Source organism: Vicugna pacos, chromosome 18, assembly GCF_048564905.1.
Source record: "Vicugna pacos chromosome 18, VicPac4, whole genome shotgun sequence".
Taxonomy (NCBI): domain Eukaryota; kingdom Metazoa; phylum Chordata; class Mammalia; order Artiodactyla; family Camelidae; genus Vicugna; species Vicugna pacos.
In genome coordinates, this window is record NC_133004.1 from 33875378 (window position 1) to 33899986 (window position 24609).

The 24609-nt window shown below is 39.7% G+C and overlaps 3 protein-coding genes and 1 long non-coding RNA gene across 8 annotated transcripts in view; 2 read left to right on the top strand and 2 right to left on the bottom strand.

Annotated features, from left to right (window-relative positions):
- Nucleotides 1-5286: 5286 nt before the first annotated feature.
- On the bottom strand, nt 5287-10519 carry LOC140687115 (uncharacterized). Its single transcript, XR_012061224.1, has 5 exons — nt 10439-10519; nt 9409-9541; nt 9095-9206; nt 6695-6781; nt 5287-5407 (listed from the first exon to the last, which is right to left on the bottom strand). It is a non-coding gene; the product is annotated as an uncharacterized lncRNA (long non-coding RNA).
- A 715-nt stretch (nt 10520-11234) lies between these two features.
- ZNF713 (zinc finger protein 713) overlaps nt 11235-24609 on the top strand; it is a 69422-nt gene continuing 56047 nt past the window's right edge. For 2 of the 3 annotated variants that reach the window (XM_072943016.1, XM_072943017.1), the window contains exon 1: nt 11235-11473. The gene's annotated coding sequence lies outside the window, so the exon portion shown is untranslated. The remainder of the gene's footprint in view (nt 11474-24609) is intronic. The other variant, XM_072943015.1, reaches the window with a different exon arrangement.
- LOC102540694 (olfactory receptor 7A17-like) lies at nt 11390-20853 on the top strand. Of its 2 annotated transcripts, XM_072943025.1 has the most exons (4): nt 11406-11473; nt 15279-15376; nt 18954-19014; nt 19692-20853. In XM_072943025.1, the coding sequence occupies exon 4, from the start codon at nt 19709-19711 to the stop codon at nt 20645-20647; it is 939 nt and encodes a 312-aa protein (XP_072799126.1). In that variant the 5' UTR covers nt 11406-11473; nt 15279-15376; nt 18954-19014; nt 19692-19708; the 3' UTR covers nt 20648-20853. The 2 variants fall into 2 exon arrangements, with proteins under 2 accessions (XP_006201506.3, XP_072799126.1); XM_006201444.4 differs by lacking the exon at nt 15279-15376 and having other exon boundaries at nt 11390-11473.
- Nucleotides 20554-24609, bottom strand: part of SEPTIN14 (septin 14) — a 28459-nt gene continuing 24403 nt past the window's right edge. For both annotated transcript variants that reach the window (XM_006201336.3, XM_072943024.1), the window contains one exon: nt 20554-23131. In XM_006201336.3, the coding sequence (XP_006201398.2) occupies nt 22952-23131 (180 nt within the window). In that variant the 3' untranslated portion in view covers nt 20554-22951. The remainder of the gene's footprint in view (nt 23132-24609) is intronic.

Here is a 24609-nt window from a genome sequence, read left to right on the forward strand (position 1 = left end):
TGGGATGTGAGGACGCCCCAGACCTGCAAGAGAGTGGCAGCCTCCCAGGGAGCTAGGTAGCGAGCACCTAAGGTGTGGTTGGTGGCCCAGGTGGAGGCCAGGGCCTTCCCACTACACCCCTCAAAAAACTCAGCCCATTAATGGGGACCCAAGGCCTGCTCAGGTGGGACAGTAGCCAATAGCGCCACCTTTGCAAAAAGACCCTTACTCCTGTGCATGGGAAGAGGAGAGAGACAGAATCAAGCAATTACAAATGTACAGGACAACCTCACTGTAGGGGATGAGAGAATGAAATGTACTCACCTAAGGGACTTTGGAAATGATGGCGTCTATAGGACTAAATCAGAAATAACTGCACATAACCAGGGTGCTCTAGATAAAGTTATTTCTCACAGAGGTACGGGTTAATAATTCTGACACTGCTGTACATGCACATTGGAACTGGACAGTTAAGTAAATAGAGGATGGTTGATGGGAGCTGGGTTTCTCAACGTTGGAGTGGGGATTTGGGGATAAGCAAGGGGAGAGGAGTAGAATGATCCATGTGGTAATGGAGTGGAGTTAGAGATAGCAGCATGGACAGACACGTGGCTCCCCAGTGCATCTGCCAGAGTGAGCCCCAGTAGACATGGATGGTGCTCACGGGTGCTTACGTAACAGTCGCAGATTGGCGGGCAAGGGAGAAAACACAAACCTGAGCTATATAGCACCACCTTCTGGAATACAAAAGAAAGGTTTCTAATAGCCAGCCTGTTGAACCAAAGAAGACAAATGCTTAGTTAGGGAGGTTATCTGCTACGTCAAATGTGAAAGCAGAAGTGCCTACCTACAAACACTATTTTAAAAACCAAGGAAATATGCTATCACAAAAATAAAATAATAATTTTCCAGCAACTGAACACAAAGGCATGGAATATTGCAATCTTACTGATAATTCAAAATAGCTGTTATGAAGAAATCCAATGAGCTACAAGAAAACTCAGAAAGAATTCAATGAACATTGGAATAAAATTAATAAACAGAAGGAGTTCTTTACTAAAGAGATTGATTAAAGAAAAAAAAAGAACCAAACAGAAATTCTGGAGCTGAAGAATGCAGTGGAGAGGAATGGTGACAGGACAGACCAGAGGAAGAATAGGTTACTTGGAGGATAGGAATATAGAAATAATTCAGTTAGAAGAAAGAGAACTAAAATTTTTATAAAGTGGAGAAACCCTACAAAAGCTACTTGATTCAATCAGAAAGGCAAATATAAGAATAACTGGTGTACCAGGAGGAGACAGGAAGAAGGGGATAGAAAGCTTGTTTGAAGAAATAAAAGCTGGGAGGCAGGGGTACAGCTCAGTGGTATAACTCAGCACGCACACAGTCCTGGGGTCAATTCCCTAGTACCTCCATTTAAAAAAAAAAAAGCAAGAAAAGCTGAGAACTTTCCAAATCTGGGGAAGGACTTGGACATACAAGTCTATGAAGCTAATAGAAAACCCTATTATCTCAATGCAAAAAGACCTCTCCAAGACCTAGTAAAATGAAAACTGTCAAAAATCAATGACAAAGAAAGAATCTTAAAGGCAGCCAGGGAAAAAAAAAGAAAGTAACCTAGAGAGGAATCCCCATCAGGCTCAGCAGATTTCTCAGCGGAAACTCTACAGGCCAGGAGAGAGAAGAACGACACATTCAAAGTACTGGAAGATAAAAACTTCCAGCCAAGAATACATTACCCGCAAAGTTATCCTTCAGACACAAAGAGAAATAAAGTCTTTTCCAGACAAACAAAAGCTGAGGAGTCCACCACCCCTAGGTCTGCCTTGATAGATGCTAAAAGGAGTTCTTCGAGTTATGCTAATCAGAGAGTGAAGACACTACGTAACACTCTGGTAAAGGTGAAAATAGACAGAGCCAGAAATAGAAGACTATCATAGATCTTAAGTTAAGGAGCTTAACTTTTAGTACCCAAAACTAATGTAATCACAACTGTCTTTTAAATATGGAAGACAGACAGAAGAGTTGGAGTCCAGGAGATGTTAGAAAATGCTACTCTGCTGGTTTTGAGGATGGAAGAAAAGCCAGGAACCAACGAATGCAGGTGTCTACTGGAGAGCCAAATAGGAAAGAGATGCAGTCTCTCCCGGAACATCCAGAATGTACCCAGTCCTACAGACACATTTTTCTCTTAGCCTAGTAAGATCCATTTCAGGTTACTAACTTCTAGAACTGTAAAAGCATGTATTTGATGTTTTAAGCAACTATTACAGTAATTTGTTATAGTCGTAGCAGGAATTGAATACAGACACCTGTGCAATAAAATTTTGTCTTACGGAACTGAATTTAAGCTCTCCACTCATTTATGTAGTTTCCTTTGGGTAAAGCATTTTGTGTTGAAATTCTACCTTAATAGAAAAAAGGAAAATTAAAGTCAGTTTAGAGATATTTGGCCCCCTGAGCTGGTACAGAGAATTTCCCATTGCCTGAAAGTTGATGTTCTGACTTTGAGGCCTTTGAGGGATTAAGACAGGCAAAGTAATTGATAATGTTGTCACTCATTCTCCTGCAAGTTTTGTCCAAATCATTTCTACATTGTTAACTCAAATTTCATTCTTTTTATTTCTTTCCTCTCCTACTTTCTTTCAAGGCTTCTTTCACCACAACAGATGGGACTATACATGAGCCCATGCGTGTTCATATACATGTGTGCTTATTTGAAAGAAAGATGTATACAAACTCACACACGTATAAATACATACGTTCCTTACTCTTGAACGCTTTCTTTGAACTCAACGAAGGAATTCCACATCTCATTTCTTCCTCACAACATCTGTCTGAAGTGATTATTTTATTTATTATGTTAAATATCTGCAGTTCATTTTATGTCATTATACTCTAATAAATTAATTAAAAGGAAGAAGTGAAATGATGCCGGACTCACTTTACAGTCTTGACCACAGGTAACTGAGTCACACTGAACAGATGTGTGGTAAATGCCTTCTAACTGGGAAAAAGGAAAGTGTTATTTATGGCTCTATGTGCAAAGGAGTCAAATCAAAGCAACTCCCATTCTAAAAGCTCATTTTCTTGTAAACAAGATTAACCTGTTTGATCTTGTCTGGGTTTAAGACAGACAAACACTACAGCAATACACAGGTTCCTGGGTGAGTCTTAGAAACACAATGCAAGACTGACAGCCAATTACAGACTCATGAGAGCTCAAAACAACTCCCCACCACTGCATCTCATTCAACAATAAAAACATCACGTTCGACCATTTTATTTTCATATTTCGCATGCATAGTTATGCAGCCATAGCTAAAGATACACTCATCAAAGTGAATTTAATTAAGGGCAATCATAATAATCTACTGCTTATTTTTGTCTTTTGTTTGAAGTATTTTGATTACTTTGTCATTCAAGTTTTTACCAGGTAACTGTATTAAAAATGACTACATTGATATTCCTTCCCAAGTACTCAGGAGAGCTTGCAAGAACATGCGTGTTTCTGAAGAGAAACTGCTGACCATGAATCATATGACTAGGCAGGAATTCAGGTTCTGTGATGAGTCAGTTTTGATTATAAAACTAAAAAAATTCCTTTCTATATAAGAGATATATAATGGATGATATTAACCATTCACTGTCTCTCTAGTGTTTATGATAAAATTTAGAAAACAATGAGATATTTTATTTGGAACAATGGAAAAGTCACATTTGTAGCATCATTTTAAGTTTTCAAGCAGAAACAGTCAGATAATTCAGTGAGAAAACATGAAACATGCTAACTCTTCATCCCAATGAATAAATCCCATTACTCAATGACATTGGTATCTATACTTCAGTGAGGAGACATACAGCTTGAAAATAAATTTAATGTATAGACATACAAAGTCTATTTTTAAATTTCCTTATGATATTAAATGTTATCTCTGATTCTGAGGCTATATTAAGTCAATCTATTTATTCACATTTCTGTTTCTGTGTAGACACCATTAGAAGAAATGTATTTGATAATCAGTTATGTCAGTGACAATGGCAGGCAACGTGGACTAGAGCCTGAAAAAGGGTACAGGATCTTAATAAGGAGAATAAAAGCCAATGACAATAAATGAGTGTGTTAAAGTCTACACTGTCAAGAAGGTCAGTTAAGGTAGTTACATACATAGGAATGACAGACACAAAAGTGAAAACCTGTGGTCTCAGACTTTCCTCTCCTATAAAATTATAGAAATGGCATAGTTACAAAGTTTAGTTTTTCCTACTGCAGCGGCAAAACTCACCATCATTCTTCTAGTAAAATTAAAGGCATATTACATGTGGTAATATTTGTCATTTGAAAAGAAATTATTCTTAAGAAATAATTGTTGAGGGGGGAGATAATTAGGTTTGTGTATGTATGTATGTATGTATGTATTTATTAATTAGTGGAGGTACTGGGGATTGAACCCAGGACCTCATGCATGCTATGCTAGGCATGCACTCTACCATTGTGCTATACCCTTCCTCCCTCAGAATGGCTGTCATTTAAAATCTACAAATAATAAGTGCTGGAGAGAGTGTAGTGAAGAAGGAACCCTTCTACACTGTTGATGATGAGCAGGCAAACTGGTGCAGCCAGTATGGAAAACAGTATGCAGGTTCCTTAAAAAACTACAAATAGAGTTACCATATGATCCAGCAATCCCACTCCTGTACATGTATCCAGAGAAAACTCTAACTCGAAAAGATAACAAGCACCCCAATGGTCATAGCAGCATTATTTACACTAGGAGATTTTCTGGGGTAAATGGATACCCTGCAACAGAAAGAGCCTGAGTAAAGACCCTGAGGAAGGAGATTATTTGATACCCAAGACTCAAAATGGGGCCAGTGTGATGAGGGAAAGCAAGAAGGAATGGGATGAAAGATGTCAAAGAATGTTGGGAAACAAGATGGCTTCCTTGCTACAGCTGAAGCTTCAAGATGCAGGCAGTCCCTCATTCACAAGTTGTTCCTTGCACTTCATTAATTTTGTTTGCAAGGAATGATGTCGAGTAGTAACAATCCTCTTATTTCCATCTGTTGGTTAACATTCTGGCATCTATATTAGGGTCACATTTTGGAGTATATGGGCTGGGTACCACTGTACTGTGAACTGCTAATGCCCTACAAAATATAAGTGCACACGCACGATCAACACACAACACACACACAGACACTGAGTGCATTATGACTTTTGACTTCCCGGGGCCATGTTACTATCAGGATCTTCTCACCACAGCCATGACAATTAGGAAATAATTGACACAAGGGAAGCTGTCAACATCAGATTATTTTTACCCTAAAGAATATAGAAATAGCAACCAACAAAGTTCCAGCTGGTAAGCCTCCGGTGGACACGAAAACATGGGGTTCCATATTCGTATGACCATTTTGTGTCCTGTATTTTAAGGAAACATAAAAAGCATTTCAAAAACAGGGAGAGGGGAAAGTTAATAGACATGTGTGGGAAAAAGAGATCTAAAATGCTCAGGAGATTCCTGAGAGACTCTGATGGGGAGAAAGCTTCCTTGGTTCTGGCAGCATTCCAACCCCAGTTATATTCCCTCAATGCCCAGAATAACTAATAAAGCAGCAAAAACCAACCTGTCCTCAAGGGAAAGGAGTATCTTACAATTTTAATACACCTTATTGGTTGAAGGTTCCACTAGAAAAATCAGCAAAGGGAATATACCCTCAATTTACAACACAAAATTACAACAAACAACAATAATGGGGATTTTTAAAAGATGAAATGATAAAAAGACTTTCTAAGTGACGTTAAATGTAAAACTTTCAGAATCAGGCAACCACGTTTTAAGTATCAGATCTATCACATGTTAACTGTTTGTCTATGGCGAGCCAACTGAATTATTCCAAATGTTAAAATCTTTACTCAAATGGTGGGGATAGTGGTATCTATGCCCTTAGGTTTACTCGAATGGTGGGGATAGTGGTATCTATGCCCTTAAGTTGTCAATAGATTTAGTCAATATATGCAAAAACTTTAGCATAGTTCCTTCCTTTGGATGATGATGGTGATGACATAAGGCCAAATTTTTTATTCTACCTCTCAAATGTCTCCATTGCTTCCCATGACCTGGTAATAAAATAATTGTACAGTAAAGCTCTTTAGCACACCCCTTTTCCATATTAAATACCAATTTTTCATGTGAACTTTCAACATGCGATGTACTACTGTGAAAAATTTATCTCAAGAACTGCTATTGCAAAGTTATATCGACTTCTTTTGGTCTGGGATTTCTAATCAATACAGAACATGCTCAAATATACTCTATATTAAACATATTTTTAAAATGCTCTTAGTTCACTGCACAGGCTTCCAAGCCTAATACTCTATTTTGCTACTCCTCTTAACTGCAAAACTCTTCAGACATAATTTTACTGGAACCACTTTACGCCTTTGATTGCTTCTTTATTCCCATCCCAGAGGACTTGCATTCCCATCATTTAATTGTAACCATGATTCTTGTATTTCTGAGTCCAAAGGACACTTCTCCTTTTAACATACTAAATAAGTTAATTATAAATTCATCAGTCTACCTAGCAAACAATCTCGTGGCTCTGGGCTAGGCTGGTTCTTCTCTCAGGTGATCTCAGGTAAAAATTCTCCACTTCCCATCTCTCTAAACCTTTCCCGAAGAACCTACTGAGCTCTCAGACTCACCTGGATGGGGTCTTTGAGAGGAAGGTCCCTGTGTCGAAGTCTGAATTCCTCTCTGGATGATTGATGATGGAGACTGAGGCGCTCTCTCTTATAGAGAGGACGGCAGAAAGGAGTGAAACATTAGTTTCTGAGCCAGACTTAGGAATCTAAAAGCAACAACCATGTCCTCTCCCACTCAAGGTTGCACATGCTGAGGAAATGCAGCACAGAAGACATTTACAGCTTCTCATGTCTGCTCATTAGCCACTGTTTTTAGTATTTATTAGTCTACTTCTGAGCACATCATTTCCTACAGGACACTGATCTGGACGCCAAGGGGAAAATCTCCTGCTGATTGTATATTCCCAACAGATCAGATCAGAAGTCAGGGGACTCCAGTTTTTATTATTTTTCCTCCAGGAACTCCCCTGCCTTCCAAAGGTCTAACTTCCTGGCACCTTCTTCCAATCTCAAGTTAATGTTTTCTCCAAGTCTAAGACTGAGGATCCTGTGTTAAGTAGGTGTCATGGGCCTTTAAAGTATTGATTTGTGTCAGGGGAACAGCTCCTGATAGCTGTAGAAAATTATCACCTCCTCAATGAGGGTGAGGGGTGTTTTCCTTGGACAGAAACAACGGGTACTATAACTGTTAGCTTCATCATTCTTTTGACAAATCAATTAGGAGCTTTATGCTTTTAACACAAATTAGTAACTGTCATTTAGAAATTATAAGATATAATTGGATCTTTTTATGCATCATGAACTGAACTTAGATTTTTATATGGATTGTCTCATCTAATTTTACTAAAGTCCATTCCCTGAGGTCCATACTATTATGAGTATCATTTTATATTTGCAGAAACTGGGCTTAGAAGGGTGAAGTAATCTGCCCAAAGTTACTAAATGACTAAAGGATGAGATTTGACTGGAACCTCATCAAGATGTTACAAGTCTCATGCTTGAAGTCAGTAGTTCCCGACCAGGGGTGACTTTGCCTGTAGGGACACTTGGCATTTTCTGGAGAAATCTTCAGTTGTCACAACTGGGAAAATGCCATACACTGGGTTGAGGCAAGTTTGCTGCTTAGCATCCTATGATGCACAGGGCATTCCCACCACAAAGGATTGTCCAAGACAAAAGTCAACAGAGTGAGAAATACTATTCTAGACCCAAAGTTCTCCAATATTAATGTGTATTTGAATCAGTTGGGATCTTGTTCAAATGCAGATTCTGATTCAGCAGATCTAGGCTGGGCCGAGAGAGTTGGCATTTGAAACTAGTTCCCAGTTGATACTGATGCTGCAGGTCCTGGTCTGTGGACCACTCTGAATAATCTGTTAACCATATATAGGTGGGCCCATTTAAAGAACTGTTCTCCATTGGTTTCTATGTCTATATTTACACTAAAACCACCATGTCTTGATTACTGTACCTTTTGAGTAAGTTTTGAAGTCAGGTAGTGTAAGACCTTCTTTTGTTCTCTTTCCAAACCCTTTTGGCTCTTGTAGGTTCTTTGAATTACTATGTAAATGTTACATAATTGTCAATTCCTATCAAAACAATCCTTACAGGAATTTTAATTTGGATTTCACTGCATCACCAGGTAAGTTTAGGCAAACTTGACTTCTTAACCATGCTGAATCTTCCCATTCATTCACATGATGCAATAAGCAGAATTATGAGACAGTTGTTCCTAGTATGCACATCCTGAATACATCTCCTCTTAGTGTGGACTGATGGATTAACTCTCATGAGTAGGATATATTTTATTAAAAATAAAGGAATTTTGCATATACAGTTCAAGTCTCAATTCCGTTTCCTTTGACTTAATCGAAAGGGAGTTTATACTGGCTTGGTCTGACCTAATCAGGTGAGCCCCTACCAAAGAAAGAAATTCAACTATGGGAGAGATTTTATTTCTGGTCCTTAAACAGTAAGCTGTTACATTGCAAAAGAAATGCCTTGGCAGGTCAGGCTGCTATAATAAAAATATCATAAACTGGAGACTTATCCACAAATGATATTTATTTCTCACAGTTCTGGAGGCTGAAAATCTGAGCTCATTCTACCAGTAAGGTCTGAGTCTGATGAAGGCTCTCTTCCAGGCTGCAGGTGGCTGATTTTTCCTTGTGTACTCACATAGTAGAAAAAGAACAAGCAAGCTCTCTGGCCTCTTCTCATAATGGCACTAATCCCATTTATGAGGGCCCCACCCATGACCTAGTTATCTCCCAAAATTCCCATGCCCCAAATACCATCACATTTCAGCATATGAATTTGGGGAGGGACACAAAGCTTCTGTCCATAATGTCACATAACTAGAACCTGAGGACAGCCTCTAAGATCTGAGAATGAGCTTCATCTATAGCCAGCAAATGTGTCTCAAGCTTATAAACACAAGGATATAAATTCTGCCCACACCTGAATGAGGAAGAGGATCCTGAAATCTGCAGTCCAACACAGCAAGGCCATCATCTTGACATTAGCATTGTGAGACCCTGGACCAAGAAATCAGTCACGTCTGACTTTAGATCTGCAGAGAGGAAAGATAAGAAAATGATGATAGCAAAACGATGGGCTAGAATGTCCCAACACTTGTCTCTCCTACAAAAACAATAAATAAACAAGTTGATTAAAATAACAGTGGGAAAGCTCTGGACTACAATAAAGAGAAAGCAAAATTTTGTACAGTTCAAAAATCAAGGCTAAATAAGGAAGCACAGAAAGCATTTTACCTATGTCACCCCATTCCTCAGTCCAGAGTCATTTGGCACCAATACAGATCCTCTTGGAGGGATTTCACCCAAGGGAAGAGGGGAACAGGAGGATCCTAGAAATCCTTGTCAATACCGTGATTATCTGCAGCTTCTGCAACCAAAAATCTTCATCAGTGCTGAACCCAGCTGATGGAGCCGTCCACAGACTCCACTGCAGTATCTCCTGCCCAGGGCTAAAGATATCACTGCAGGCAGACAGTTGGGACTACCTAGTAAAGTTGAACATCTGCATAACCTATGATCTAGAGATTCCAATGGAATGTATACAACCTAGAAACACTCTTTCACATGTGATTTATTTGCAGTAAAGAATGGTTATGGTGGCATTGTTCAGTATAGGTAAAAATTGGAAAAATGCAAATGTCTATCAACAATGAATGATAATATTCCATTCATACCATGAAATGCTATATAGTAGTGAAAAATTTTTAACTTTCTTTATATTGAAGAATAGTTCAGGCGTACAACATAGTCATTCGATATTTTTATTCATTATATTCCATTAAAAATTATCATAAAATATTGGCTATATTCTCTGTGCTGTACATTACTTCCTTGTATCTTTATTTTATACCTAGCAATTTGTACCTCTTAATCCCCCTTGCCCTATCTTGTCGCTCCCCACAGGTAACCACTAATTTGTTCTCTGTATTAATGAGTCTGTTTCTGTTTTGTTATATTCATTTAAAAATTTTTTTATTTTTATTTTTCCTACAATGCACCCTAGCCCCCCGCCGAACCTCCTGTCGCATCCCTACAGGCAGCCCCTTCCTCTCACCATCACCACCACCACCACCACCAGTCTGGCACCACCACCCTCCCGCGTTTAGAGGCAGGAGACCTGGCGTCTGGGGCCACCGCTCTGCGCGGTGCCCTGCCCTCCCCGACCTTGCGGAGGCCCCCACACCACGCCCCGTCCCGCCGAGTCGCTGGGAGCCCCCACCCGGCTGGGCTCCCTTGTCCTGCCCCGCATGGACCCGACCCTTACCTGCAGGAGACTCACTTCGAGGGCCCACCGCCCCCGCCGCCGCCCGCCGCCGCGGCCGCCCTCTCACGCCACCCAGGCCGGGGCTTGGCGGTGCGCACGCACACGGGGGCGCACGCACGCTGCCGCTGCGGGGCTACGTGGCCCGCGCTACCCCGACAGCCGCCGCCTAGCGCTGCCGCCCCGCGGGTCCACCCCGAGGGCACGGTGAGTACGGGCGGACAGGAGCCTGGGAGGAGGGGGCTGGGGGAACTGGGAACGCACTGGGAGCTGGTGGGATAGAGACCCAGGGCCAGGGGACCAGGCGGTTTTCTGGGGCCAAGGGAGAGGAGGGACGAGGGAAAGGCCTGAGGAGCGGGGAGGAGAGTGTCTGGTGGTCCGTTGGAGTCAAAGATCTGGGTCTGGGAGGGGAACAGCTTGCAAGTCCGGAGGAGGTTTGGAAGAAGAAAAGAGCCTTCTTTCTCTGCCAGACGTGGAAAGTTGGTGGGCTCAGAGAGGGTAATAATGACGTCCTCTCCCCACGGCCTTCCTTCCACAGCCACATGCAGACGGGACCCCGGGGGTAACGCGAGTGAAGTCCACACTCGGCCGGCCATCCCAGGGCCCAGGGCTGGCCCTGGTGGCCCCAGGCGGTGGTGACCACCACCTGCCACTTCTGGCCCACGGGCATCATTGCCATCTTCCAGGCAGTGCAGGTGTGTGGGGAGCAGGGTGGGGGAGGGAATGGAGGCAGAATATGGAGAGGAAGGCTCACTAGGTTTTTCTTATTCCCAGGGTGTGCTGGATGTTTAGGGGAGCATCTTAGAGGAAGGCTGAGGCGTGAGGCGGAGGTAGCAGCTCTCTGATCAGATCTTCGTCCCTCTCCCCTGAAGGGGTAAACATGGCCTTGGCCCGCAGAGATCTGGTGTCAGCCAAGAGGCCCCTTCACGCAAGGCCTGCCTTCATCTCTCTGGCGGTGAGCATAGCCGTGGTGCTCTGTACCATCCTCACCGTGGTCATCATCATCACTCCGCAGCACCATCAGAACTACTGGGATCGGTAAGGATGCCCTCAGCCCGGCCCCACCCTGCGCGGCTCAACTCCCTAAGCTCGTTTTACCGCCAAGCCGCGGACCCAGTGGACGCGCTGCACACCCTCTTCTTAGGCCACCAGACTTCGTTACATCCTAAACTAAGCCTCCACGGAAACTCTCGCTTTGCGAGCCTACTCCAAATCCAGTTCCTCATGAACCCCGCCAAAACGAGCACTAACAAGGGTGCCTCTTCCTGGGATCCCCACCAAATACCAGGCCCTCAGTCGCTCCAGGCCCCCACCCCCTCTAAATGCAGCAGCCCCTGCTGAGCTCCCTAGGTCACTCTTTTATTTTTTAGATTCCATATATAAATCTTTTCTCTTTCTGACATTTCTCTAAGCATAATGCCCTCTGGGTCCATCCATGTTGTTGCAAATGGCAAAAGTTTGTTCTTTTTTTTTTTACAACTGAGTAATATTCCATTGTATATACACCACATCTTCTTTATCCATTCATTGATGAACACTTAGATTGCTTCTGTATCTTGGTTATTGTAAATAGTACTGCTCTGAACATTGGGATGCATATATCTTTTTGAATTAGTGTTTTCATTTTCTGCAGCTATTTAGCCAGGAGTGGAATTGTTGAATCATCTGTTAGTTCCATTTTATTTTTTTGAGGAACAGCCATATGGTTTCCATAGTGGCTACACCAATTTAAATTCCTACCAGCAGTGCAAGAGGGTTCCCTTTTCCTCACATCCTTGCCAGTCTTTATTATTTGTTTTCTTTGGACGATAGCCGTTCTAACAGGTGTGAGTTGTTATCTCATTGTGGATTTGCATTTCCTTGATGATTAGGGATGTTGAACATCTTTTCATGTGTCTGTTTACCGTCTCTATGTCTTCTTTAGAAAAATCTATTCAGATATTCTGCCCATTTTTTAAACAGGTTGTTTATTTTATTTTGTTTTGATACTGAGTTGTATGAGTTGTTAATATATTTTGGATAATAGCCTCTTATCAGACACATTGTTTGTAAATATTTTTTCCTATTCAGTAGGTTGTCTTTTGTTTTGTTGATGGTTTCCTTTGGTGTGCAAAAGCTTTTAAGTTTAGGTCCTATTTATTTATTTTTGCTTTTGTTTCCCTTGCCTTCGAGATAGATTAAAAAAAAATATTGCTAAGGCTTATGTCAAAGAGTGTACTGCCTATATTGTTTTCTAGGAGTTTTATGGTTTCCAGTCTTACATTTAAGTCTTTAATCCATTTTCAGTTTATTTTTGTATATGGTGTGAGAAAATGTTCTAATTTTGTTCTTTTACATGTAGCTATCTGTTTTCTCAACACTGCTTATTGAAGACACTGTCTTTTCCCCATTGTATATTCTTGCTTCCTTTGTTGTAGTGAAATGAATTGCAAATCAATCAATGTGATACACCACATTAAAAAAACAAAAGATAAAAATCACATGATCATCTCAATAGATGCAGGAAAAGCATTTGAATCTATTCTATTCTGTGTCTAAGTGTCTGTTTTTGCAGTAACACCATACTGTTTTATTTATTTATTTATTTATTTTCATACTGTTTTAATTACTGTACCTTTGTAGTATAGTCTGAAGTTACGGAGTGTGGTACTGCCAACTTTGTTCTTTTTTTCTCAAGATTTCTTTGGCTATTTTTGTTTCCATACAAATTCTTTATCTGGTAAATTACTTATTTGTTTCATTAGCTGTTTTTTCAGCATTTTTTTTCTTATTCTTTTGTTTGAAACAAATTCCTCTGTCTTCCTATTTTGCTTTTCTTTCTCCATCTTTGTGAAGTTTGGTGAAACTCTTACCTATTCATGTCCTGAATAGCTTCTTTCAAATGACTGCGACTGGCTCTTGGAGCATGTGAGATTTAGTGTGTGCCCTTTAAGAGTGGAGTTTCTATTTCCCACAGCCCTCTGGCTTTCCCCAAAGTAAGCCCCACTGGCTTTCAAAACCAAATGTTCTGAGTCTCATCTTCTTGGTGTAGATGGGGGTGCTGAATGTGGGGCTTGGACCCCTCTCTCCTTGGGAAGAACCTTTGTAATACCATCTCTAACCAGGGGTATGTGTCTGGACTATACCGCATCCCTGCCCTTCCTACCTGACTCGCTGTGGTTCTGTGGTTCCTTTACGTTTTTAAGTACAGAAGATCTTTTCTGCTAGTCTTTGGGTTGCTCTCATGGATAGTTGCTTTTGTAAATAGTTGCAATTTTAGTGTGCCCATGGGAGGAGGTGCACTGCATCCTCTGCCATCTTTAGTTTGCCATCAAGAACTCCTAATTCTTGCCATAAATATTAACAGTGTTCTGAAATGTCAAACCAATGCAATAAGACAAATGTGAAATAGGTTTCATAAATTAATATTCTTAGGATAAATACAATTTTGGAAAAATCTTAAAAATTAAGGGACAAATCCTGAAAACTAATACGATGCTTCATAAATACAAAAAAATCAAAAGGTTTCCTAATATAATAGCAGCATCAGAGATATAACGTGGGAAATACCTTCGTGGAATTAAACCTAAGATACATTAAAATATTGTTATCAATAAATTAGCATAACCTGCAAAACTACAGGAAAGCTTACCTCCCAAAAGGCTGAAATATCTGAAGGCAAATTCTTGTTATTAGAATGGGAATCTGAACATAATAAATATGTCAATTCTTTCCAAATTAAATTTTAACCTTAATGGAATAGCCAGTAAATTCCATAGTATTTTTCTTGCAACAAGGCTAGATCATTCTAAAATTTATCTGGAAGACTAAGCTGGTACTTGAAATAAAATTATTGTAGACAAAAATGCCACTTTCTCTACTCGATATTTAAGCATTTTATGAAGATAGATAAATAAAAATATGGCACAAACATTTGACAGCATGCTCACTTGAACAGCATGAAAATCATGGAAGAGATGATCATTTATAAGAATATAATCAAGGAAACATCTTAATCCTAAAGACTGAGCAAGGTACACTTAAAGATTATTCTAAGACAAAATACATAAAATTAAAATCAATCAACACAATATTGTCCTAAAGAAAACTTAGAAAGAGAACAAATGTCCAGAAGTGGGCAAGTATTTCGAGACCCATTTCCATTTATTAGGCTATTTTGATCTTCTGAGAATGAACAATGTTGGAAAATGTACATTAGACATTCTTCTGAAGAGTTTGTATTTAGACTCTGTATTTAGAAATCCCATTTTTATTCAGTTTGTGTACAAGAAAATGATAAGATAGAAAAATGTAAACAGTGGTTATTAATATCTTTTAGCTGACGGAGCAGCAAAGGTCCTTCAGGTAGCTAATGTAGAAATAACACAGGCATAATGAAAGATTTATGATTTTTACATTTTTAAATGATTTTCAAATTTCTGAGTCAAAGTCTGGGGGACTCAGCAGACTTTGTCCAACCCTTTGCTTCAGGTCTATAATGATGCTTCACTTAAATATAAATGGGGCCTTCTGATAGCCTGCTCCCCACAGACAGCATCTAAGGGAATAATCCTGACACTGGTGAGGAGACATACACTGGGGAGGCATGACGCCAAAACCAAATCTACTTTTTTTTAGCTGCTTAGTGTCTAGAGAATTATAGTCCTCAGAGAACAGAGTAAGAGTGAAGCAGTTTACTTAATGAGGCACAGTGAGGATTCGATCCTGGAAACCTCAGATATTGTAGTGGTTTTCTTTTTCGTACATCTTTGGCAATTTGGTTTAATCAGTAACAGAGAAAACACAACTGTATCTCCCCGAGATCTGATGAGTGACTCTGCCTTCCTGCCCTTTCTGGGGGCAGAGCTCCCGTCCTTAACAGCTGTTCACAGAAGAAGCACAACAAGAATCAGGGAAAGTTTATTCTTCAGTGATACCATCTTGGGAAGCCAGAACATCTTTGTAAGTGCAGAAAAAAATGAGATATGGAGGGACGGTCCCCTTTTAATGGCATTTACTCCAAGGTGCCTAACAGAGGTCAAGAGGTAAAAGTTCAACAGTGCCAAGTCCTTCCAGTTTTATGACTCTAGACTTGGAAATAGCTTTAGCATCACTTGTGGCCTGTTGTTTTGCAACATGGGTTATTTGCTTTGGCTTTCAGTTCAGTAGCATGGGCTTCCCTTTCCCCTCCATTGTCTCCTGTTTGTCTTCCACATTCATTTTAGCCTTTTGTTTCTCTGTTTCTCTTTCATTATTAACAATTTCTATTCAAACTCATTCAGGAAATAACTATCAGGGATTACTCTAAATTGAACAATTAACTGTGTTCTGGAATAAAGAAAGCTCTCTCTGGGGCCAAAGCAGTGATTGTGCTGGAGACATGCCAGTCTCCTGTGATTGCAGAGTGAGAGATGATGAGAGACCACAGAGATGGGAGATAAGCAGTGGGAAAATAACTGATGTGCTGAGAGATAAAATGCACAAGAGTAAGCCAGCATTGCCAAATATTTGTTCATAGTGGGGGAACCAGAATTCAAAATCAGGGATTGCTATGGTTCCTGTGCTCAGTGGTCAATGTTGGACATCTGTGAACGCTGGCTAAGTAACAATAGGTGTGTGTCTGTGTGTGTGTTTCTGTGTGTGTGTGTGTGTGCATGCCATCTGCAGGTCCTTCAGTATGGATCCTTAATCACTCTTATTTAAAAATTCAGGGTGCCCAGAGTATGTTCAGACAGTCCCCCTCAAATGCATAGATCTTGTCCTGCGGGCTTTCTTTTCCTCCTACCTGGACTTGGTCCCCCTTCTGCAGGGAACAGGGCCAGGGCAGCATCAGAGCTCTAGTCTTCCACTTGGTAAAGGAGGAGAATGTTAATCTTGCATGTTATGTGACCCTCACAGTTTACTTCACATGTCTGGACCTCAGTATTTATTATTTATTATCAAAACATTTATTTAAATTAGAGTTTCTCACTGTGACATTCTGAACATTTGGGGATGGATTTTTCTTTATTATAGGGGGCTGCTGTGTTTATTGTAAAACGTTGAGCAGTATGCCTGGACTGTTTTAACAGTGACAACCCAAAATGTCTCTAGACATTGCCATCTATCCCCTGGTGAAAATCATTGCTCTAAGTGACCTTAAGACTCTTTCAGGGGTAGGGTATAGCTCAGGTGGTAGAGCGCAGGCCTAGCATGCCTGAGGTACTGGGTTCTATCCCTAGTACCTCCACAGAAAAATCAAATAAATAAATAAACCTAATTGCCTCCCCCCTGCAAAGAAAAAAAAAAAGGAAAGAAAGAAAGAAAGAAAAAGAAAAAAAATCAACTAAAAACTATTTCAGCTACTAAACTAATTCAGCAAAAGAGTAGAACAAAACATCAATAAACAAACAAACAAACAAAGACTCTTTCATACCCCCACTGCTGATGATTCTGGGGCTTCTGGTGGCCTTGACACATGCAGAGGGTGCCAGAGGTAGCTTCTCAGCCATCGGTCACTCTGAGCAGTGAGTGAGAAGTTGCATTGCTATCTACACTCCTAGATTTTTCCTGTGAGTGGTACCATTGTTCAGCCTTCCCAGAATAATATGGAAATGAGGGGTTTTCAACCAGTAGCCGCAGTCCCAGCAACTGTGACTTCAGAAGCCATTGTGTTTTCTCTCTTACCTCCTTTGCCGTGGTTTTATGATTCCCATGGTGAACTTGGATTTCTAAGGATACTTGTATATTCCATCTGCTACCTTAGGAAAGTAGACAACAACTTTTGACAACCACTAGACCTTGAGTTGTCATCATCCATCTATCATGGCTTTAGCTGCATGCCTTTATCCCAATAACCTCAGGATACTAAGTCACAGTGTATTAGTTTCCTATTGCTGTGCCACAAATTATCACAAACGTAGCAGTTTAAAACAGCACTCATTATCTCACAGTCCCGTAGGCTAGCACTCTGGGTGGGATTGACTAGGTTCTCTGCTCAGGGTCTCCCAAAGCTGAAATCCAGGTGTTGGCTGGCCTGAGTTCTCATCTTGAGGCTCCAGGGGAGTTCCTTCCAAGTTCATTCAGGTGGAAGGCAGAATTTAATTACATGCAATTGTAGGACTGTGGTCCCAACATCCTTACTGGTTGTTGGCTTAGGGCTGCTCTTGGTTCCTGGAGACCACCCATATTACTCACCACTTGGCCCCGCAATCTTTAAGCCTGCCACAGTGCATCCAGCCACCTTTAGAACTGCCCTGATTTCCTTTTCTGTTACCAGTCACAAGTAACTGCTTTTAAAGGGCTCATGTGATCAGTTCACACTCACTCAGATGTCTCTCTACCTTCACTGATAGTAACTTAAATAATATCCACAAAATCCTTGTTGTCATGTTATATGACTTAATCATGGCAGTAATGCTGGGAGGTGAAGGTCAGGGAGGCCACCTTGGAATTCTGCCAACCACACATATCTTATAAAAGGCTGATAACAAGCCCTTTCTCAGAGAAGTGCTATGAAATAAAGCATATATAGTTATTCTGTTTCAACCCCAACTGGCTGAACAATTCAAGTCTGCCACCAACCACCCAGAATTAGTGTCCGACTCCGCAGGTTTAAAGGTACAGTCTCCCATGAGACTGTCCCTACTTCACATACAAGCCTCAGATTCAGGGGTTCCCTGGGCCACCCACATTTATGACCAACTAGCTACAAATTCTGGAAATCCCTAGAACTCATCAGGTTCAATAAGTCATGAAAACAACATATAGAACTCACGAAAACACTACCCTAATGATTATCGTTTTATTAAAAAGGATACAACGCAGCAAGAGTCAGATGAAGGGACACAGAGTGAGGTCTGAAAAGGTTCCAAATGCAGAGCTTTCCTGCCCTACCTATCATATCAGGGTGGGACACCCTCCTGGCTTTTCAGTGTGTTCACTAACCAGGAAGGTTTTCTGATCACTGGTGTCCATAGATTTTACTGGGGTCTCATTACATAGGCATGCTTAATTAAATCATCGGCCATGTACTTGAACCCAGTCTCCAGCCTCTTTCACCTCCCTGGAAATTGTGATGGCTCAAAGCCCCAAGCGTCTAATTCTATGGATTTGTTGATGACCAGCCCCCATCCAGAAGCCATCCAAAGGCCCAACCTAAGTCACATCATTAGCATACAAGGACACTCCTATCAATTGTGGAACTATAAGAGTTTTAGACGCTCCACCTTAGCAACCCGTAACAATAACCAGACACATTCTTTCTTATACAACAGTAGTGTTTAACAGTTTATGTTTATATCACTGTCATTTCTCATCTTTTCATGTCCATGTATATGCTCTGTTTACTTTCCCATCTTCATTATGCCTTCTGACAGGTTAAATAATGTCCCCCAAAGATACCCAGGTCCACATCCCCAGAACCTCTGAATATACCTTCTATGGCAAAAAAGGGTTTTGCAGATGTGACTATGTTAAGAGTATGTCAAGAATTTTGAGATGGGAAGATTACTCTGGGTTGTCTGGGTGAGCCCAGTCTAATTGTAGTGTTCCTTATAAGGGAGGCAGGAGATCAAGGAGACAGAGGCCGTGAGATGATGGAAACAAGAGCTCAGAGGAATGTGAGTAAAAGTCCAAAGAATCTATAGACAGGCTCCAGAAACTGGAAAAGACAGATTCCCCACCAGAGCCTCCAGAAGGAGCCAGCCATACCAACAATTTGACTTTAGCTCAGAGAAACTAATTTCAAATTTCTGCGGAACTGTAAGGAAATATATTGCTGTTGTTTTAAGCAACCAGCAACTGGTAATTTGTCTACCTTGTAGCACTATGAGCATCAAATGAATTGACAAACATAAGCTGATTAGAACCGTGGCTGCATTCTTATTATCCATAAGCTTTGTATAAGATTTCTTATATAATTCTGCATTTCTGTCAAGTTTTCCAGATGATGCTGGTGCTGTGGTTCCGTGGATGACTTTGAAGAGCAAGGAGCTAGATAATCCTATCTCAGAGAAATGGTAGAAATCATGCTGGCTTTGAGGGATAAGATATGACTAGGATAAGATATGATTGTAAACTGGAGTGGGGATGGTGGCAGAAAGAGATTGGCTGCATTTTTTAATCCTCTGAATTTTTCAGCTAAACTGACCATGATCCATTGACAAAATACAGGGATGTATTTATTTTATGTGTAAACTGTAATATTAACATTTATTTATATAACGTGAAAAATATAATCAATACTAATTCTGTTGGTTGATAATGTCTGTTTGTATTTTTTATTGCATCGTTCAAGACAGTCATACCAGCTGTATGGAACAAGAAAATCACACACAGTTTTCAGAATTTATTCTCCTTGGACTGTCAGAAGAGGCAGAGATGCAGCCTCTCCTCTTTTGGCTTTTCCTCTGCATGTACCTGATCACTTTTGCTGGAAACCTGCTCATCATTCTCACCACCATCTTTGACTCCCACCTCCACATGCCCATGTACTTCTTCCTCTCCAACCTGTCTTTTTCAGACATCTGTTTCACCTCCACCACCATCCCAAAGATGCTGCTGAACATCCACATCCAGAACAAAAGCATCACCTACGAAGGCTGCCTCACCCAGATGTATTTTTTCATCCTTTTTGCAGAACTGGACATTTTCCTCCTCTCTGTGATGGCCTATGACCGGTTTGTAGCCATCTGCCATCCACTGCACTACACAGCCATTATGAACCCCCAGCTCTGTGGCTTGCTCTTGCTGGCATCTTGGACATTGAGTGTCCTGGACGCTTTGCTACGTGGTTTACTGGTGTTGCGGCTTTCCTTTTGTACTGACTTGGAGATCCCCCATTTCTTCTGTGAAATCAATCAGGTTATCCAACTTTCCTGTTCTGACACTCTCCTCAGTGTCATAGAGATGTATTTAGCCACTGGGCTGTTGGGCATTATTCCCCTTTCTGGCATTGTTGTTTCTTATTCTCGTGTTGTCTCCTCCATACTAAGAATTACATCAACAAGCGGGAAGTATAAAGCGTTTTCCACCTGCGGGTCTCATCTTTCCATTGTTTCCTTGTTTTATGGCACAGGTCTTGGGGTGTACCTCAGTTCTGCCGCTACCCAAAATTCCAGAGCCAGTGCAATAGCCTCTGTGATGTACACTGTGGTCACTCCAATGCTGAATCCATTTATCTACTCTCTAAGGAACAAGGACATAAAGAGGGCTCTGAAAAGTCTTGTCAGCACTGTCACTTTCAATGAGTGATGGGAATGTTTGTTTGCCTTGAGGCTGAAGACGTTCTCAGGAGTAGCCAAGAATAAGACTGGCATCCAAAAACCCTGACCTTTCTGCTATCTTCAGATATCTTTTTTCTTTCTTTCTTTATCCCTATGTCCCTTAAATCAATAATATCACACTTTATGTGTTTTCTAACATTGACTTTTTCAGACTGCTTTGATATATGTCTTTCTTCATTGTCTCCAAACTTTTTCACTATTTCAGGTTTTTCCTTTCCAACTTTGGAAGGGAATTAATTTGGGAAAATCTACTTATTTCAAATGCTGATGTCTATTTCTCCAAATACATCCTCTTCAATGATCTTCTTTTTCACGGCAGATGAGGTGTATAAATTTTAAGTAGGTGGCAAAGATTTGGAACTTAAGTTTTAATGCATGTTTACATTATTTATTAGTCTTTTTTTGTTAACTTTGAGTCAGTATTTCCTTCTGTATCCCTCCCTACCTTCAATTCATTTCAATGAAAGTTTAGACTGTGATATACTTAATTATTTTATAAGTGCAATGAGAGATCTTAGTTCCCTCACTGGGAACGCTGTTATACAGCAGTGCCACCTTAACAGTAGTAACATGTTATTTCAAGTAAAATAGCACAAAAATAACATAAAATTTTATGAGATGCATCTACAGAAGTGCTCAGAAGAATATTTATGGCTTCAAAAGCCTGTAATAGAAATGAAATGTTTACATCAGTAGTCTAGAGTCTACCTTAAGAAGCTAGGAAAAAGAACAAAATAACCCAAAGTCCACTGAAGAAGGGAAATAATAAAGGTAAGTGCAGAAAGATATAAGAAGCAACAACCAAAAAAGCCAACATTTAATTTCTTGAAAACATTAATATAAAATTGCAAGAAATATTAAGTAGAAAAAAGGGAAAACCCCACAAATTACTAGTATCAGTGAGATCATCGTAAATGCTCAGATATTAAAAGGATAATAATGAGTTGCTGTAAACAACATTATGTCAATACATTTGACAGGTTACATGAACATATTTCTTGAAAAACAAATCTTAGTAAAACTAACTCAATAAGAAAGAGAAATGATGAAGAGCCTGAGACCTGTCTGATAATTGTATTTGTAGTAAAAAAAAAAACTGCCCAGTGAAGAAAACCTCAGGCCAGATGGTTTTACTGGTTAATTCTATTAAAAATATAATAGTAAAATGCTAATCTTAGACAGCCTCCTTTAGAAATGAGAGTAGGAGGGAACTCTTCCCTTCTCACTTTACAAATTTAAAATAATCCTAATACCAGAAGCCAAAAATGACGTTCCAAGAAAACGAAAGTTCAGACTAATATCCCTAATGAACAATAATCCTTAATAAAATGTTGACAGTAAGAACAAGGAATATGTAAATGCAATCTTGGTTTAACATTCAAAAAACAATCAATGAACTAAATAAGAAAACCATATGATCATCTTAATATATGTCAAAATTCAACATTCACATTTCAACTTTCAGGAAACTACAAACAGAAGGGAACCCTCTCAGCCTGTACAAAAGCACGCACTTCATACATAATTGTGACAGACTGAATGCTTTCCCCTTAAATGGCAAAAATATCCACCTTATCGTCTAAGATTTTGGTAACTTTAGTTTTAACATATACTTCAAATATATAAGGCGTAATATTATCATCCAAAGGTTATCCCCAGTTCCCATTGTTCTCTGGCTCTAACTTTTGAAGTTTTATTCTAATATTAATTTTGCAAGGTCTGACATCAAAGCATGAGAGTTCTAATGAGAAATAATCTTTTATTGTAATAAAAACTATCAAGAAATTATTATCAGTAGGATTTGATAAGGAATATGAGCCTAAGGAAGTTGCTTTTTATAACATAACATTTTATGCTTATGACTCCCTGGGAAATCCTTTACTTCTGTTTAGATGTGAAAATATATATATATATACTTCTGCAGTGGAGTCACAAGTGGGGGTATATAGTAAAAGAATGTCCACAGCTCATCAGCACTTTTTACACTGTTCTATGTATTTCTTTGATTTTTCCTTCATTTCAGCAAATATTGAGTGAGTGCCAATTCTCTGCTAGTCTTGTTCTAAACACTGAGGATATAGCATCTAACAAGATGGTCAAGGTAGCTGCTCTCAAGGAGTTCACGGTCTATTTGGAGAAAATATAGGATAGGCAAACAAATTTTAAAACTTAGCAAAACTGCAATCAGAGGTAAGTGCTATGAGGAACACCTCGCAGAAAAATAGGCTGAAGACTTACAGAGCTCGACAACACAGAAAATGGCAAGAGAGGACTATTTCTTACGATCTTTGTCCTTCTTTGTATTGGTGCACACCTGAGTCTGCAGTGATCCAGAGGCAGTCTTCATTTTATAAAAATCTATGATTTCTTCTTCCAGTTGTCTTCTCTCCTCCTCAAGTTTCATTGTCTCCTCTTGTTGGATTCTTTTAAGATGCTCAAACTTGTCCTGAAGCTGTGAAACAAATCTGCAGTTGTGACTCAAAGCACACTATGGTGGCACAGTCCCAGGAACCCAGTTCTTTTTTTCTGGTAGAAATCATTAGAGTAGAGCCTGATCTTCATAACAGTCTCAAAAATTCATGTTTAAAGTAAAACTTCGCATATGAAGTTTCTCCCAATTTTAATTTTAACTGTATCCCCATTGAATCAAATGTAATAAAACTCACAGCTATAAGCAACATTCAATTGGTAAAACACTTTACTTTTCCTTATGAGGTATATTTTCTCACTTTACCTTTCCCCCCAAATTTCTTCAAATAAAATTTGATAGATCCTCAGTCACTAAAAATACATACATTAAAATACAGCATGGGTTGTGAAACATTTGTTGAGATTTTAATTGATAAAGACGTTTTGAAAGTCTAGTAATTTCCATGTGAAGTGAAATTAGCATAATTATAGAAAGAAACCAAAAAACCCTTATTCAGTTACTTTTTTTATTTACTTGCAAATTTTTATTTAATCTGTGGGATTTAAACCAAAAAAAACCCTGTAAAGGAGATAATATCACCTTAGATTCCACTAGAGACAGGCATAGGTCTTTGATGTGACATTCAACCATATAAGGATTGCTTGTATTCATCGAACGAGGTGTTTTTTTTTAAAGCTATAGAGCTTATCTGCTGTAAAACTATAAGAACAGGCTTATTTGCAGTTTAACCTTCTGAAAAACAAATAGGCTAGGGCCTTCTACTGCCACAATATTAATTAGCTGGCTTATTTGGCTGTAAAGAACTCAAGTGCAGTGTTAACACTGGTGGCTCTCAATCCTAGGTGCCCATTAGAATCACTCAGTGAGCTTGTAAATTTACCAGTGCTCAGGCTGCATACAGATCAATTACATCAGAATGTCTCGAGCTAAAACCTAGACTCTGGTGCTTTAAAAATTCCCAAGATGATTTTAGTGTGCAGCAAAGGTTGAGGTACGTGGTTCCAAATAAACATAACTTTTATCTCTGCTGGAGTCAGCTGTCTCTGGTAATTACATTAGGTAATTACTCTGGACCTAAGAAGCAAATGAGCATCTAGATACAAAGGCAAGGAGAATGATTGGAGAAGCTGGCAATGTGAGAATGTGGTATTTATAAATGATGGCAAAATCATTGAGAACATTTTTACTTAAAGATGGGAGCATGAGGGTAGAAATCAGAGAAAGCTAAACTTTATCTTACTACATAAACATGTTAAAAATTAACTACTCTAGTGAGAGACTTAAAGTTTTCCTGCAAATCGGTTTCAAGATAAGGACGTCCTCCCTCACCACTCCCTTTCAACATTGTACTGGAAGTCCTTGCTAATGCAAAAAAGCAAGAGAAGGAAAATAAAACATATACAGATTGGGAAGAAAGACAAAAAACTGTCTTTATTCACAGATAATGTAATCATCTACATAGAAAATCCAAGAGAATTGACAAAAACTCCTGGAACAAA

What these genes read in the sequence shown, in the direction of transcription:
- LOC102540694 (XM_006201444.4), top strand. Translation starts at nt 19,709, where the DNA reads ATGGAACAAGAAAATCACACACAGTTTTCAGAATTTATTCTCCTTGGA.